Source organism: Rhipicephalus sanguineus, unplaced genomic scaffold (genome assembly GCF_013339695.2).
Source record: "Rhipicephalus sanguineus isolate Rsan-2018 unplaced genomic scaffold, BIME_Rsan_1.4 Seq9045, whole genome shotgun sequence".
Classification (NCBI taxonomy): domain Eukaryota; kingdom Metazoa; phylum Arthropoda; class Arachnida; order Ixodida; family Ixodidae; genus Rhipicephalus; species Rhipicephalus sanguineus.
In genome coordinates this window covers 1-15085 of record NW_023616258.1, presented here as the reverse complement: position 1 = coordinate 15085, position 15085 = coordinate 1, and the positions used below count along the sequence as shown (strand labels likewise).

Below are 15085 nucleotides of genomic sequence, written 5' to 3'. Positions count from 1 at the left end.
GGGGGTTAACTTTCGTCGCGAAAGGCCTGCACATGTTGTCAGCTGGTGACGCCGCTTTGATATCGACTGAGGTTGCCCTGCTGTGCTTTTTTTTATCCGCTGCAGTAGGCCAGCTATAATTACTTAATTTTTTTGCAGCGACAGCTGCTATCAGGTCACAACGCCAGTGGGGTACGAAACTTTACGGCGCTCTTAGTGTACGCTATAACTACATGAGCAGACAATTACCATAATCACTGTGCCATGTTTAACAGCCTCAGAGCAGCAAGCATGACACTTTATTTAGGCAGTCATGGAACGCTGGTCGGTCAAACTCGTGGCTGCATCTATACTCCATCTCAGAAGTTCCCTTCAGCACTTTGAAGGCTACAGGACCCCTTAGCCAATCGGAAGAGTGATTAGCCCCGTCATATGTATTCATTCGCGTAGCGTCGTCTGCTCAGCGTCTCCCTGACGTCTGCGTGCATACGTAGAGGGAGTAAAGCGAACAGACGGCATTCCCGAAGAAAAAAAAAAAACCTGCAGCCATCGCAAATGGTGCGCTCCACCTCGAATTTATCAAGTCGTCATCTTGCGTTGTGTGACCTGTAAGTTCCAAATTGATGCTTGTATTTGATTTAGTTAATGTGCTGACACTTCGACAGTAATGTATTCGTGACTATATCACCCTAATTCCAAGAACCATTAACAAATTCTCGGCGCGTTAGGCTAAGTAGGCGTGGCTAAACAACCAGCAGATCTCGCAAATAACGACAAAATGTACTTGATGCTTTGTCCTCAGCGTGAGATGGCACGAAGCGGTGGCTCATTTCGTCATTTATTTCTTGCTGTGATTAGCTAGGTGATTAAAAAGACCCCTTGAAAGGAGATAGAATGTGTTTATTAAGAAAGACACGCCGACATTTGCGTCGCAGGCTTCTATTTCAGGCTGGCGCTCAAAGCATTTAAGTCGGAGATTCCTTGCCGGTTAACCTCTTCGAAGTACGGCAGTTGTGCCTTTAGCCGGTTGTAGTAGGCCTTCAGTTTCGGATACTTATCAGCATTCAGGAAAGGAACCTACAAATGAAAGGACAAATCAGCGAAAATAATCAGACGCTATAAAGTCAGGCAGCAATGAAAACTCACTACGACACTTCAGCGCCATTGTAGGCAATATACCCCGAGAGCACAGGAGAAACAGCCGCGCTACTTTCTCTTTCACCCACCACTGTGCTCGGTTCTTGAATGTATATTATTCGCCCAGCGTAAGCGTAGGTTTACGAAGTCTAGCACTTTTCAGTGACGCTGTAAGCGCGGTTTTCGTAAGAGCCGCCCCTTCACATCCTGTTTCTTCAGCTGCAGATATAAGGTCCATATTGACTACTTCGACATTCCTTCGCCCTTGCCTTTTGCCTTTCGTCATGGATACAAGACATGGCAGAATTAATGACGCCGTGCCAGCAACAGACACAGTCAAGGCCCGAGAAAGCGTTTCGCTTTGTACTTTAGCTGTTTAAATAACATTTATACTCAAACATGGCTAAATATACACGTTGCTTTAATGGCACCAGTGAAAGTTATAGGCACTGAAGATGTATTTAGTCCGTGAAGTGTAGTGCCTCATGATACCTTCGTCACTGATCTGCTCTTTTCCAACTTCTAATTAGGTAAAACAATAAGTGGATATCGGTACAAAATTCTGCCAAGACCGTAAGAGTTCACTGTTTTCAAACTTGGGCTAGGTAAACTGGTTTGGCTGAACCAAAGCAGAAATGGTAAACGCTTTTCAAGTGATAGACCCGTTTAATATCGTATTATATTCATGTGATCGCGTTATTCCACAATGTATATTTTCATATATGATGAAAAATAAAGCGCTTGATATCAGGCATGCTACATCTGTTTTGATTGAGCCAGCCGTTCTTATGTGGATTGATTACACGGGGATGAAAAAGCTATTTGGCTCAATGCTTACCTCGAGGACAATTGTGAGGTGAGCCACGAAGCTGAGGTCAGCGAGGCTGAGTTTCTCACCAAGCACGTAGTTTCCGTCTCCTAGCACGTGTTCGAAACCCTTGATCACGTTCTCCTCAAACTGCTCCATGTCCTCTGCGGTAGGCTTCGTCAACTCGTAGAAACGGGGTTTCTGAGAGAACATATGGGCTTTTCAGCAGCAAATTCAGACGCCACTGTTCACTGAAAGGAAACTCAGTTGCATAGACTACAGTTTGTGCTGTCTCTCAGTTCTCTAGAAACAGTCCCATTGATAACGGGAACATGCGAGCAAGCAACGAGATAAACAACAGCCCCCAAACGCAACGTTTTGTGGAATAAGCCGAGAGCACTGAATTGCACTTGAACATTATTACCCCCTGCGAATGCGACCCTTCGTCTACAGTTCATTCAAGCAAACATTTCTTACGAAAAGTAGTCCTCCCGCAAAACACCACCGAAATGTTTCAAATTTTGCGTGCGTATATAATACGCACACACCATACAAACGCACGGACGAACATATATTAAGCGAGGTTGAACCCCTACCCTTTCCTGAAAAAAATATCTGGCAACGGCCTCCCGTTAGGGGGTCCTGTCAGTAACTCTTCAGGATCCAGTAAAGTTCGTTGTGTGTCTGTCTGTCTACGCTAGTGGTGTAGTCAGATTACCCTTTCACGGTAATTGAAGGCGCTGGTATTATCCTGGGTGGTAGCGTTGTGTTAATAGAGAGCCTTCTTCTACTCTTTCCTACTAAAGCGCGTGCAGAGAGAGCTGTACTGAAATGCGGCTCAGTTCTCTAACATCTTTCTCGTAGTAGTAGTGTAGGTGGGAAATGTTTGGCGTGCGAGAGCGACAAATTTCTGCCAGATATAAACCATGTCGCAAATCTCTCTTGATTTATATACGAGAAGCCAGATTAGAGACGCACAAAACACAAAACTCAATGCATAATCTGCGAGAACCCCAACCTACGAGCGTGTATGCGACAAACAACAAGAATGTTGGCATTAGACCAGTGAATAATGTATTTGACTTGATGTTATATTGCAGCTTCTGTGCTTTGGATAGCGTTCACGCAATAGATGGGTTTCAATGCGTGTTTAGGAAAAGTGGCCGCAAGGAAATACGCAGGACGAGGAAAGAGACAACACGAAGCGGTACTGACAATCAACGTTGACAATGCTGCCTATGGGGATCGATTATGCGCGTCAATGTAAGGCAGATCTTGACAAAGAATACCGAAAGAAAAGAGCACCATGTGACGTTAGGACTAAGGCACAATGAAGTACACTTCGTAAAACATTTCCATCGTGAGGAGATCGGAAAGAAACGTGACATATGCTGCTGGGAATCGGCGTGGCTAGACAATCGCAACACAGAGGAGATGCAAAGAAAATGATTAGTCGCTGAACACAAGAACAGGGATAGTCCCGTTGTAAGCGTTCTGCGTGTACGCTTACTCACAAAGAACTCGAAGTAGTGAGGCTGGATGGTGCTGCTAATCGTGGCGAGAGCTTGGTCGATATGTGCGCGGACCCTGGGGCAGTCTGGGTAGAGCTCGCTCTCGGGTGCGTGCTTTCTTAGCAGGTAGTAGCATATAGCCGAACTGCGGAAAGAAGCATCACGTATTCATCCATAAAAAGAAAACCCATTCAAACACAGGTAAAACAGTGTAGAGTGCGTATGCCCAGAAACGTCTTGCAACTGAATATCTCGCGTGAGTGATCTTCAGCAAGTTCTCGTGCTTAGCTAATTTTTTATCATCGAATCTGTTTGCCCAACGAGACCAAGCGCTTGTGAACGAAAAGCTCTTTGTATTCGCCCCTTTGTTTCAGATCCACCTTTGTTCATGGTTCCGTTTTTTTTTATTCGTGCATGCCACCCATATGATCACAAAAGTTCAGTAATATTTAATTATCATTTACAGGAAAATCTCGACAGCATACGCATCGTGGTTCGATTCAAAACTTCGGTGCCGGCATTTCGATAGAAGAACGAGAGGATGAGAGGTTGAGAAGAGGAAAATACTGGTCGAATAACCTGGCTCTGCTCCGGCGTGATACTATTTCCCCTCTTCTCCTGGTGTGTGACCTGGTTCTGCCACTGCGTGAAGCTGGATGTCGAAGGTTTGACCGAGAACAGCTCCGCTGATAAAATTATTCTTCGTTGATCATCCCTATAAGACACTGTCTAATAACGACCCAGGTAACTTCAGATTCGGCAGTAGCCGCATCGAGCTAATACCCGATCTGCGGTTCTTTGCCTTCTCGAAGTGGTGTTGTCGGGCGTTTCCAGTCCGAAATAATAAATTCCGCATCAGAATTAACTTCTCCCCTGCCAGCCAGATCGTTTCATGACCGGCAACGCGCGATCAACCCTCACTCAAACTAAGCCGATATGTGCACCTATTACAGCTATTGTTCTCGGAGAGCACTACCCAGGCAGCACACAACGTCGGGCCGATATTGGTTTTACGGCGGCTGTGCGCGGCCCCACCTCGGGCCAGCATTGCCAGCCTGGCGCCGATATCGGCTGAGCCGTTGACTTTTGCCGGCAAAATTGGGCCGATTGTACCGCCTTTCAACCGATGTTGGTCTTTCACCGGCAACATTGGGCCGAGTTATCCGGCCTTCTGCCATCTTCCCGCCGATATCGGCTTAGCCGATTTCTTTCACCGGCAACATTGGGCCGAGTTTGCCGGCGTTTTGCTGCTCTTCCGCCGATATCGGCGTAGCCGATGGCTTTCACCGGCAACATTGGGCCGAGTTAGCCGCCGTTTTGCCGTACTTTCGCCGACATCGGCCGAGCCGATCGTTTTCACCGGCAACATTGGGCCGAGCATGCCGTCATTCTGCAGTGCTTCAGCTGACATCGGCGGAGCCGATGGTTTATCGACGATGTTGGAACTTTCTTGTCTCCCTTCAGACAGTTATACATGCCCTGTTGAGAACGTCCTCCTGCGTCGCGGCGCTCCAAAAAGTCCTCGTCACCGACAGAGTACGGCTTTTACGGCAGAGCTAACGCAAACCATCTTGAAATAGAGCCACACAAGTCACACAGTCAAAATCGTGCACGAGACGGATACGCGGCAGGATTCCGGCATTGTTTTCGGCAGAGATCACCGCAGCGAGAAACCAGTGGCCCCCTGCTTCCATGTTGAACTCGCTCACCTCATATAAGGCCGCGTGTTCACTGCTGTTACGTGTCATCAGATTTTTGTTTTCTTATCGCGTATTCTCTAATGACGATCGTGTTTTGTGTATTCTGATATGGTGCGCTTGAATTTTTTATTCGCTCGTGTTTTAGCGATCCAACGGGCACACGTGAGTGGTTTTTATGCACGATTCCTTTCTGTTACAATCTTACCTTTAGATTAGGAATGCGTGCGTGTCTCTTGTTTAGATGTAGAGTTCATGGGATCTTGTGGTACCGCTCGCAATGTTTCTCGCGTCGCGTGCAGCAGTTTATCCATCTTTTAGGCCCTTAAAATATCACTGAAAAATTGCAATTCCCGCTTAAAGGATAACGCTAATTTAATTGCCAGTCATGTGTTGCGAATGCCTACCGTTCCTTGGTGAACTTAATAAACGTGGGAGGTGGGGGGAGTGCTCCTCTGCTCGTAATTAGCTCACGCGTATACACAATCTTCTAGTCTAGTTGCCATTCTTAATCTCGCTTTTTCGGCAAGCCGCCTAACATTATCTTTCTTTTTTTCGGTTCCGTCTTTAATCCTACTTCAATGCTGGCTTCGTTTACATCTCCAGAATTTTTTTCGTGATTCGGCACCATCGTTACTGAAAAGCGCGATATCGTCCGCAAAACGCAAGTAGCTAAGATATTCTTTGTTAATCCTTATTCCTATTTTTGCCCGTTCTAGTTCTTTCAATATTTATAGTGAATGTGCCGCGCATAACGTTGAAGAGATTGTAACTCTTCGCATAGGCGTGCGCACAATGGGGCAAGGGGGCGGCCGGCCCCCGTAGTCACTTAAGAATAGGTGGGCGCAAGGTCTGCCAAACACATTGACTTAATAGGGAGGGGGGGGGCGCCGCGATGAACCTTCGCCCCCCACCCCCTCTGAAGGGGAACCCTGCTCACGCCTATGATATTGCGCCTGATCGCATTCTCGATTAGGATTGTCCTGCTTTTTTGAGGAATACGGTGGCTGTGGGGTTGTTTTAGATGTTGGCTACGGTAGATATTCCTTGATGGCATAATTATTCCGGAACTGCTGGCGTGTGTTCATATCTGTGAATAAATTTGTGTTTATCGCCTTGCAAATGTGTTGCTCCTTAATTTCTCAGACGCATGCGTAGTTGGTGCAGCAGGCCTTTCATCAATTTAGTTTTGTTTGAGACAATATTGACTTTCGTTCTCGGCCTTGCACGGTTCGACAGAATTGTACACCAAGACATCAGTGGAGCAGTCGTTCTAATTAGGAAGCATTTTTCGAATATGGCACCAATAGCAGTCAATGAATGTCGTTTGGCCGCGAATAGTCTATTTTAGCGCTGCTGACTTACAGTACAGTAACCACAGTAATACCGAACTGCCGTGGTCGGCACGCAGCCATTTTACTTTACAACACATGTATCAGCGTGCCTGATTAGGTTACTTTACGCATCGAGCAACTACCGCCGGTGTCTCCATATAAACTAGCTACGTGCCGACCACGACGGTACAGTACTACCGTACTTAACGCACGGTAAGCCACCACTGCTAAAACATAATAACGGGTGTAAACGGTCACGCCGGCGGCTACCCGACATCGGCGGGGCCGACACCGCGCCAGCATCGGCTAGCATACATAGGCCCAATGACGGCTTGCCATCATCGGCTGAATAACGGCAGGCCCGTCTCGGACCGGACGCTGGCTAGCCCACGTCGGCCCGAAGCCGGCAAGCCCGCATCGGCCCAAAGGCGGCTAGCCGACGTCGGGCCGATGCGGGTGAAAGTAGCGCGAGCGTGATTTGCCGACGTAGGGCCAATATTACTGCCGTCATTTGCCGACGTTGGGCCAAGATCGGTCCAATGGCGGCGTGCTGCCTGGGTAGTCACTGCGGAACCGCCCCGCGACGGTGGTCTAGCGGTTATGGCGCTCGACAGCGGACCCGGAGGTCGCGGGATCGAATCCCGGCCGCGACGGCTGCATTTTCGATGGAGGCGAAAATGTTTGAGGCCCGTGTGCATAGGTTTAGGTGCACGTTAAAGAACCCCAGGTGGTCGAAATTTCCAGAGCCCTCCACTACGGCGTCTCTCATAATCATATGGTGGTTTTGGGACGTTAAACCCCAGATATTATTATTATGTGTTTTTATCTTTTTATGTATTTATTCCCTTTATTTCTCTCATTTTTCTCTTCCACTTTCTTTCTATCGCTTTCACTCTTTCTTTCCCTCTATTTTCAATCTCTTTCTTTCTCTTTCTCTCTTTCAGTGTTCGTTTTCGTTTGACACTCGCACCTGCGGTACTCGGTAGTGGGGCTTGCCCAATTCGTGTGGCGCATACCCACCTGGGGAGTTTTGCATGATGGAGCACAGGTTACCGATAGCTTAAAGGCTTTGACCGACAACTGCCCAGAACATAAAATAAGATGACTCCACTGCAGGAAAGATTGTCCGTCGCATTGACTCAAGCCAACCCCGATTTTTTCGTGAGACGTGAATTTATATTTTTATTTCTTAATTGGAAGTCGCGAAAAATGACCTGTGGCGCCTCTGGCAGCAAAAACATGAACGATCCGATGTACCCGGCCACGTGATCGTTAATTGCTGTACGCGGTCGACGATTTTTTTTGTTAGTATTGAAATGTTGCTCGTTTCTTTATATTAAAAGGTATTACTCCATAAAAATGTACATATAAGCCTGAGTTAGTAGTATGCATTAAAGTGGCGCTGCCTTCGCGTGACGTAATGATCCAGTGCTCGTCAGCGCGTCTTGAGCAACTTTTCAGCGTGCTCATGCAACCGTGCACGCAGTTTCCAGGTCGCTAAGGTTTTGGAGCGATATAGTTTTGCTACCTACACTTCGTCTCGGAAATGACGCTCGCTGCTAGTCGGCGTGGCCGCGCATATGCGTAGTGACGTTTTCGATGACTTGGCTTGGCTCGTGCATCGAGAGAGTAACGACGCCGGGACAAGCCACCCATGTCACAGGCGCAGCCGAGCACCTCGCGCCGTCGACATCGGCACGGTTTTCGCGTAAAGAAACCCTACGTCACGAGTTTGTGTTGGCCGGTTGCCGTCATGCCCCTTCCGGTACCTGCGGCCTTGCGTGTGCTGTCAGTGCTCTCTTCCGCTGTTCGCTCATCGTGCTTATTGGCGGATGCTACGCACCACCTCTGTTGATATTGCGGCACTGACTCCGCCATAAGTGTGAATATGCCGGTGTTATGCTGCGTGGTTGAGTTTTGCCCATCGCGATCACATTTCGGCGCAACCATGAACATATTTCCTGTCAATGGCCCTCGCCGGCCGCGTGTAACAAGGCGGCGACTCCTGCCTGCCGAAAATCACCGTCTTCGGACGACGACGACCGTGGCGACGACATTGCACAGCACGTGCAGGCGTAGCAGACGAACTGTCAGTGCGGCGCCCATACGTCACAGCTTTGTGTGGTCACGTGGCCAGCTGTGTTTACCTGAAAACCGGAACTACTCCTGTCTATAGCTCGGTGCTCTTTGAAACCGATACTGCGACTGGGCGGTCTAAAGACGTCTCTAAATAAATAACCGTTGCGCACTCGAGCAAACGAAGATTCCAGCCGTGCTAAATGGCTCATAAGCTACCTATTGCAACAAAAAAAGGAAAAGAAAGAAAAGAAAGAAAGGAAAAGAAAAGGGAAAAAAAAAACAAGCCGCAAAATTTTTGTATCAGTGCTCCTTTAAAGATCGGGGTTCGAGCTGTTATTCAACACAGCCATTCTGCGCGGCAGTAAAGTATTCTACCACAAAGCAACGCTAGTGCTTGAAATGACTTTGGAAGAAGACCTTATACAGGCGTTATGTTGTGCGAGGAGTCCCGTTAACAGACGTAGTATTGCTTTGAACAAGCGTAGAATAACACAAGGCGTAATACCTGTGAATTATTATATAGGATTCCCTTACACGATTTATTATACGCTTTTGAGTATTTGTTCGAAGTTCTCTCATTACTTTCGTGTTTGACATTATGGGCCGCTAAGGCTTAGTCGAAACTCGTAAGGAGGCCTCTGCGCAACGCTACTGGGCGCGTTTCAAGAGTCGGGTGACGAAGGAATCTTTCTTCCCTCCATTTTACGTTTGTTGACACTGCTGAGTCCGCAAAGGCCTCTTGATTCCGGACAAAAATTCGAGATGACTTCGGCGACGTCGTAAGGGACCACGCACTGCCACACTTTCTACAAAAGTAGAGAGAAAAAGAAAAACTAGGTCAAATTTCGCGACGCGGATGTGTTCAGCAACAAACTTGGCTTTCCTTAGAATTAACGTTGTCGGACAATTTCGCTTTGACATTTTCTGAGGCTTTGTGACCCTCGACATTTTAATAATGCGCGTTCACTTTTTTTTTTTCAAAGGCAAGATAAACGCACCATATCTTTCTGGAGCTCATGAAGCCGTGACGTACTTCGGCGTAATGGTGTGAAGCATGACAAGCGTGGAAGGAGCACAGTATTCACAATGTTATATATGTACGTGCTCAACTCGCATACAACGTTGGTCTGAGTGGTGACGACTGAGCTCCCTTTCGTTTGGTCTTTCTGAGCGCGCACATTGCATACAAGTCTGCGCGAAAAAAAAAACAGCAAAAAAAAAAAGCTTCATAGCCCCATTAGCCTTTCAGACGCTCTTCGCGATTCAGTGCGTTTGTCGCGCGAGCTTTTCGAATACATCGCCGACTATTTCGTTTAGCGCGTATTTCCAACGAACTCGAGCATAATGGCTAGACGATACGCTCTTAGTGTTGAAATCACTTTCTCTTTAGTAAAAAAAAAAAAAAAGAAAGAAAGAAAGAAGTGGAAGCGGAGATGGTAATCAAGTGACGAAACTACATTTATATTCGCGAGACGAAATGGTTTGTTGACCTTTTCACTTAAAAGGACACCCAGGGTAAAGGTTATAAGTTTCGCATTTCAGCACCACGGCGTGTATAGAGCATTGTTGAAAACAAAGGCGTGTCATCAAGTTCCCGCAGATTCAAGGATCTATCGCATTTCCAATAACGCTGCGGGATTTACAGCAAAATGTCAGGCCCCCCAGTCGCTAGAGCGGTGTCGGATGTTCCCTATTCCGGTAAAATAGCACTCGATCGCGTCTTCAGCACATACATCGTTCATCGCGACGCATATTCCGTCCGGATTTAGCCGTGACCGAAAAACGCATTTTCCGTTACAGTTCTTGAGCGAAACGCGATAGCCTGTATATATGGGACGAAGAAACTACACTATCATATCGCCGTTTCGTGAGCGTCTCTTTTAGACGTAAGACTGCTCATCCATGCTAAAATAAAGCAAGCCGCAGTTCTGCTCGCGCACTGCTGCCAGTCTCGTCGAAAAGCTTTTAACGAAAATTAGTTTAAATGCGAAGCGTTATACTTCAGAAGGGTGTCTTGCTGGGCGAGTTGGTATGATGTCGTCATTAGGTGTGCTCCTTTTCTATGTCCGTGTTGTTTGCGCAACGTCCGTTAGCGCTGTGTCCGTGTTGTTTGCGTATACCAAGGTTATACCCTGGTTATACTGATATCTTAGCTATTGTTATAGCTAACGTGACGCTGTTAGCTAACATGAGCTAACAGCAGGCATTAACCTATTGTAAGCTATTTGTAACACAGTTTTATTTGAGGAAGTATTTGAGGAAGCCATGGAGAAGGGGAGCGCAAATGCTGCTCGAAGGCGCAGAAGAGCCGAGAAGCTTATCTCATCGGATCCCGAAGTAGTTGCCTGGCAATGAGCGGTTCAGCGTACGAAGAATGAACAGAAGGCTAATAATACTAGATAATCTCGAAAGCTAAGAATAATCAGCTGAACCTTTGCTAACGCTACGTACATCCTGGCATAGCCGAGCTAAGCCACTGCAAATGTTTTGTCTCTTTCTATCTCCTTCAAAACCCCTTTCTTGCCCATGTTTCCCCACCCAGTGCTGGGTAGCAAACCAGGTGCTAATATCCGGTTAACCTCCCGGCCTTTCTTTTTTCATCTCTCTCTTATTCGCAAAGGAATTTGTAGACTGTACGTTAAAAAAAATAAACCACACTGACGAGTCCGGCAAGGCAGCTGCCTTGCGCTCCAGCAACGACCAGTTAAAGAAAGTACACCTGCTTTTGGTGCTTGATATTGGCTTCCGGAAGAACTGTCAAGCGGGAGAGGGGAAATGTAGCAGCCTTTAGCCTATCGGATATGCTTCTTCGTTTTCGCGCCTAGTGATTACGACAAAACTGCACGTGTTTCCCTTTGCTGCCGCTCGTTCACATGGGCTTTTTCGCAGAGAAGCTCCATTTACATACAGCAAACAGATCTTTTCTTTTTGTAGTGAAAATGGCATGATCCTAAGATTATTAAACAACTGTTAAGTCAGAAAGTTAAAGTCACTAGATAAATACGCTTATATTTACATGCAATACTCCACGTAAAACCCCAATTTGTTATCATACTCCGGCTCCTTCCTTTTTTTTTGTCTCCATCCACCAAAAATTTGCAACCAATCTTTCGCATAGAGAAACCTTCATAGAGAATTTCGATACGCCTTTTCATCTACATTAAGAGTGTTTCGATCTCTTTATAATTACCGCTATAAAAACCGTCTACATATCATGCGCTGATTCTTGTGTCCTCACTTGTATTGTCCTCACTATTTGAACACTTATGTATATACGGACGCCTTTTAGCGAATTGAATAAATTGAAACTGGGCCGCCCGTTATTCGTCATTGCGTGAAAGTTTGACGAGCAATCATTCTCGAGCCTTATTATTCTTTATGGAGCCTTACTAATCCTGCTGAGATGTTCAGGTGAACGCGTAAGAACAGGTTTGGAATAGGTACGAGTTTTAAATGGTGGTTTATAGATACCTCAAAAGGTTGCTCATCAAAACAGCAGAGTCGCCATGAAAGTCGAAAGGTTTGCCTAGTTACAGTAGTCCAGTGCCACGTACACTCTAAAGGCGGGAATTGAAGCCTGGTGCCATACCAGCTAATAAAGTAGTGTTGGGACGATATGGGAGTATTCTGAGCCCTTGCGTTAAGCGAGATGGGGCAGCACCGCGTGCTTGAAGTTGCTGCAATCTTTCAGTGCAAGACCTCTCGTAACCTATATCTTATATCGGGAAGTTGAACACCTACACGCAATCAGTCGACCACTCTTTCCAATGTCTGTCGTTTCTACGGAGAAATAAAATGTTGCGGCCGCACTGACGCCACACTGAGAAATTCAAACGTAATGAAATGGCTGCCGGGAAAGCGCATGATTTAACGAATAGAGCAAAAAACCCAAACAACAGCAGGTGAGTATTAAATGGCCATTCCTAGCATTACGTTTTCAGCTGGTTGCCAAGAGGCATTCTTTCGCCTTTTCTTGGAATTAGGAACTGCTTCACTGAAACGTTAATATGACTGGTTTGAAAAAATCATGTTTGCTTGATACCAAAGCATTCAGCAGGCATCACGACAAACCGATACAATTTGCGCGGACAACTTACCTTTCGTACACAATGAAGCCATCGTCAGACAAGGTAGGAATCTTGTGGAAAGGATTTAGCTGCGGTAGAAAGACAGCGGCATAGGAATAAATGCGCGAACAATTCCACTTAAGTTACTGCTATAAACTGTATGAAATATACTCAACACCAATGCTACGATTTGCATACGAACTAGTTGATAAATATTAAGTCACTTTTTAACAAGCAAGTCTTTTATGCCGGAGTCGACCAAGCTTCAATAACGTCACTTCCGACACGCAAGTGACGTCAGTAAAATTCTCACGAATAAACGTACGCCGTTACACTAAACGTGAAAGCACCAGGATGTGCGACGTAACTCTTAGCCCGTCCTTCAGCAACGCTCGCGTGCCCAGGCAAGCGTGCGCTCGCGTTCGAAACATGCAGCCTGTTCGGCGTCTATATCGTAACGGATGTCCGTATTTAATTTATTACGATATGTTCGGCGAGCATACCGCAAGAGAGTAGCACGAAAGATAAGGACAGAAAAGGCACACATACGGCCACACGTAACGCTGACGGACAACGGAAGTTTCTTGCGGCGAAAAACGTAAATAAATGCATATCTACGTATCAGTCCTCGTCAATCGCAACAAGACAAGAAAAAAAAAAGACGGAAAGATATAGGCGGCGATGCAGGAAGCTGCGAACCCATGGCGAGAGTGGTTAGCATGATTTGCCAGCAGAAAAGTACGCCATTTCCTAGTCGCATAATAAAACAGATGGAGCGCTTGCTCATCTATTTTTAAACACTGCAATCTTGTGGGGTTCGATAATTTCACCCGTGAATTGGTTCCTCCTAGTGGCTCACACGTCACATTAACTGAACTCGGGACGTTTTGCGACCGGCCTTTGCAGGCACCGGAGACTCGGGAGGAAGATGCAGAGGCAGGATGAGGGACTGAAAGGAAATTTAACGTGGTTTATTTACATGGCGGGCATTTCGTTACATTACCACCATTTCGTCTTACATGAAGAACATCTTGTTACATGACGAAGATATCGCCCGTATAGCCCGCGGGGGCTCGCTTTAAGGGGTCTCTTTTCCCCATATCCTTAGGTGGGTGGAATTGCTCAAAATTGGGACGGTCCAATTACGTCACACACAGCCCTAATGAGGGTGCCGCCCACACCCACCCAGGTCACGTCCTTGAATGGGGCTGTCGCCAGCGCACTCTGCACCTGTGGCACCAGAGGGTCCTTCCTTGCCATGTGAAGACCGTGAGGGCATGTTCACAACACGCTCGGATAACCGGGCGCATCAAAGGTCCGCCGCTCCGACGTACCTCACCGCTCAATTAGCGGGACTGGTTTTCATCCGCGCTGACGCCCTGTCCTCTTCAAGGAAGCCTTGGTGACAGGAACTATTTGTTCGTCTCGTCCAACCGTGATGTGATCTCAGTAGTAAAAACCCTTACTAGTATCGATTATATCGCGATGAGTGGGCAGCAGCCGGGTATCTCTGTCTTTTTTGTTTTTGTTTCGTCGGAAATTAGCTGACGTCTTTCCAAAGGGACAGGAAGACTGTTTTCTGCGAAGCCAAGCAAACGTGCGCCGCCGGTCGGCGATAGTAAAGCGCCTGAACTGCTCAAGTTCGGATCACGGAGGCGTATTGTCGGCTTCTGCCTAGAAGTGACTGCCTCTCCAGGCTGGTGCAGCATCCCCGATGTTTCGTCTTTTTCTGGCGGCTAGCTGCTTCGCTAGTTCGCGAGCCTTCTGTTCAGGCCGAACTGATGCTGTCTGGAACACAGCCTATTTGAGGAGCTGCTGTTGCTAAAGTGCAATTAACGCAACAACCTCATCAGCGGAACAGACCTTGTGCGTAAAGTAAATGCGCTCCTTTTCGTAATAAATGGCGCTCGTTAGTCATTCGAGCGACATGCCTGAATTGCAAGTTTCAATGCGTCGCAACATTGTTCAGAAGAATATGTGGCGCTTATTGTCTTTGCGGAGCATCAACATCCTGGAAACAAAGTATTCCGGCATCTGTATTATTCTATTTGTATGCCTGCATCTGTGTTCTTGGCTTTCTTTTTTTTTGTTTTGTTTTGCTAGTCTATCTCCGAAAAATTTCGTTGCGTGAAAGACAACTGCAACTGCAATATATCTGTATAATAGGTTTCCAACCCATGTATTTCGGTATGTGTATTCGAACCCACCGTGGTGGTGCTCGACTGCTGACCCGAAGGTCGCGGGATTGAATCCCGACCGCGGCGGCCGCATTTTCGATGGAGCCGAAAGTGCTTCAGCCCGTGTACATAGATTTCGGCGCAGGTTAAGAGAACGAAATGGTCAAATTTCCGGAGCCCTCCACTGCGCGTACCTAATAATCGCATCGTGGTTTTGGGACGTTAACCCCAGCAAATATGCTTATGTATGTCTATATTCTGGAACATTTTTCTGAGTATCTGCCCAGCCCCTCTGT

The 15085-nt window shown here is 46.9% G+C and overlaps 1 protein-coding gene across 1 annotated transcript; it reads right to left on the bottom strand.

The window, feature by feature from the left end:
• Window positions 1-858: 858 nt before the first annotated feature.
• Window positions 859-12701, bottom strand: LOC119378635 (glutathione S-transferase 1-like; the record flags this gene model as incomplete). Its single annotated transcript, XM_037647702.2, is given in 4 exon segments — window positions 859-1056; window positions 1955-2125; window positions 3439-3580; window positions 12643-12701. Coding segments are annotated over 4 exon segments (510 nt in total), but the record flags the coding sequence as incomplete, so codon positions are not given.
• Window positions 12702-15085: the final 2384 nt, after the last annotated feature.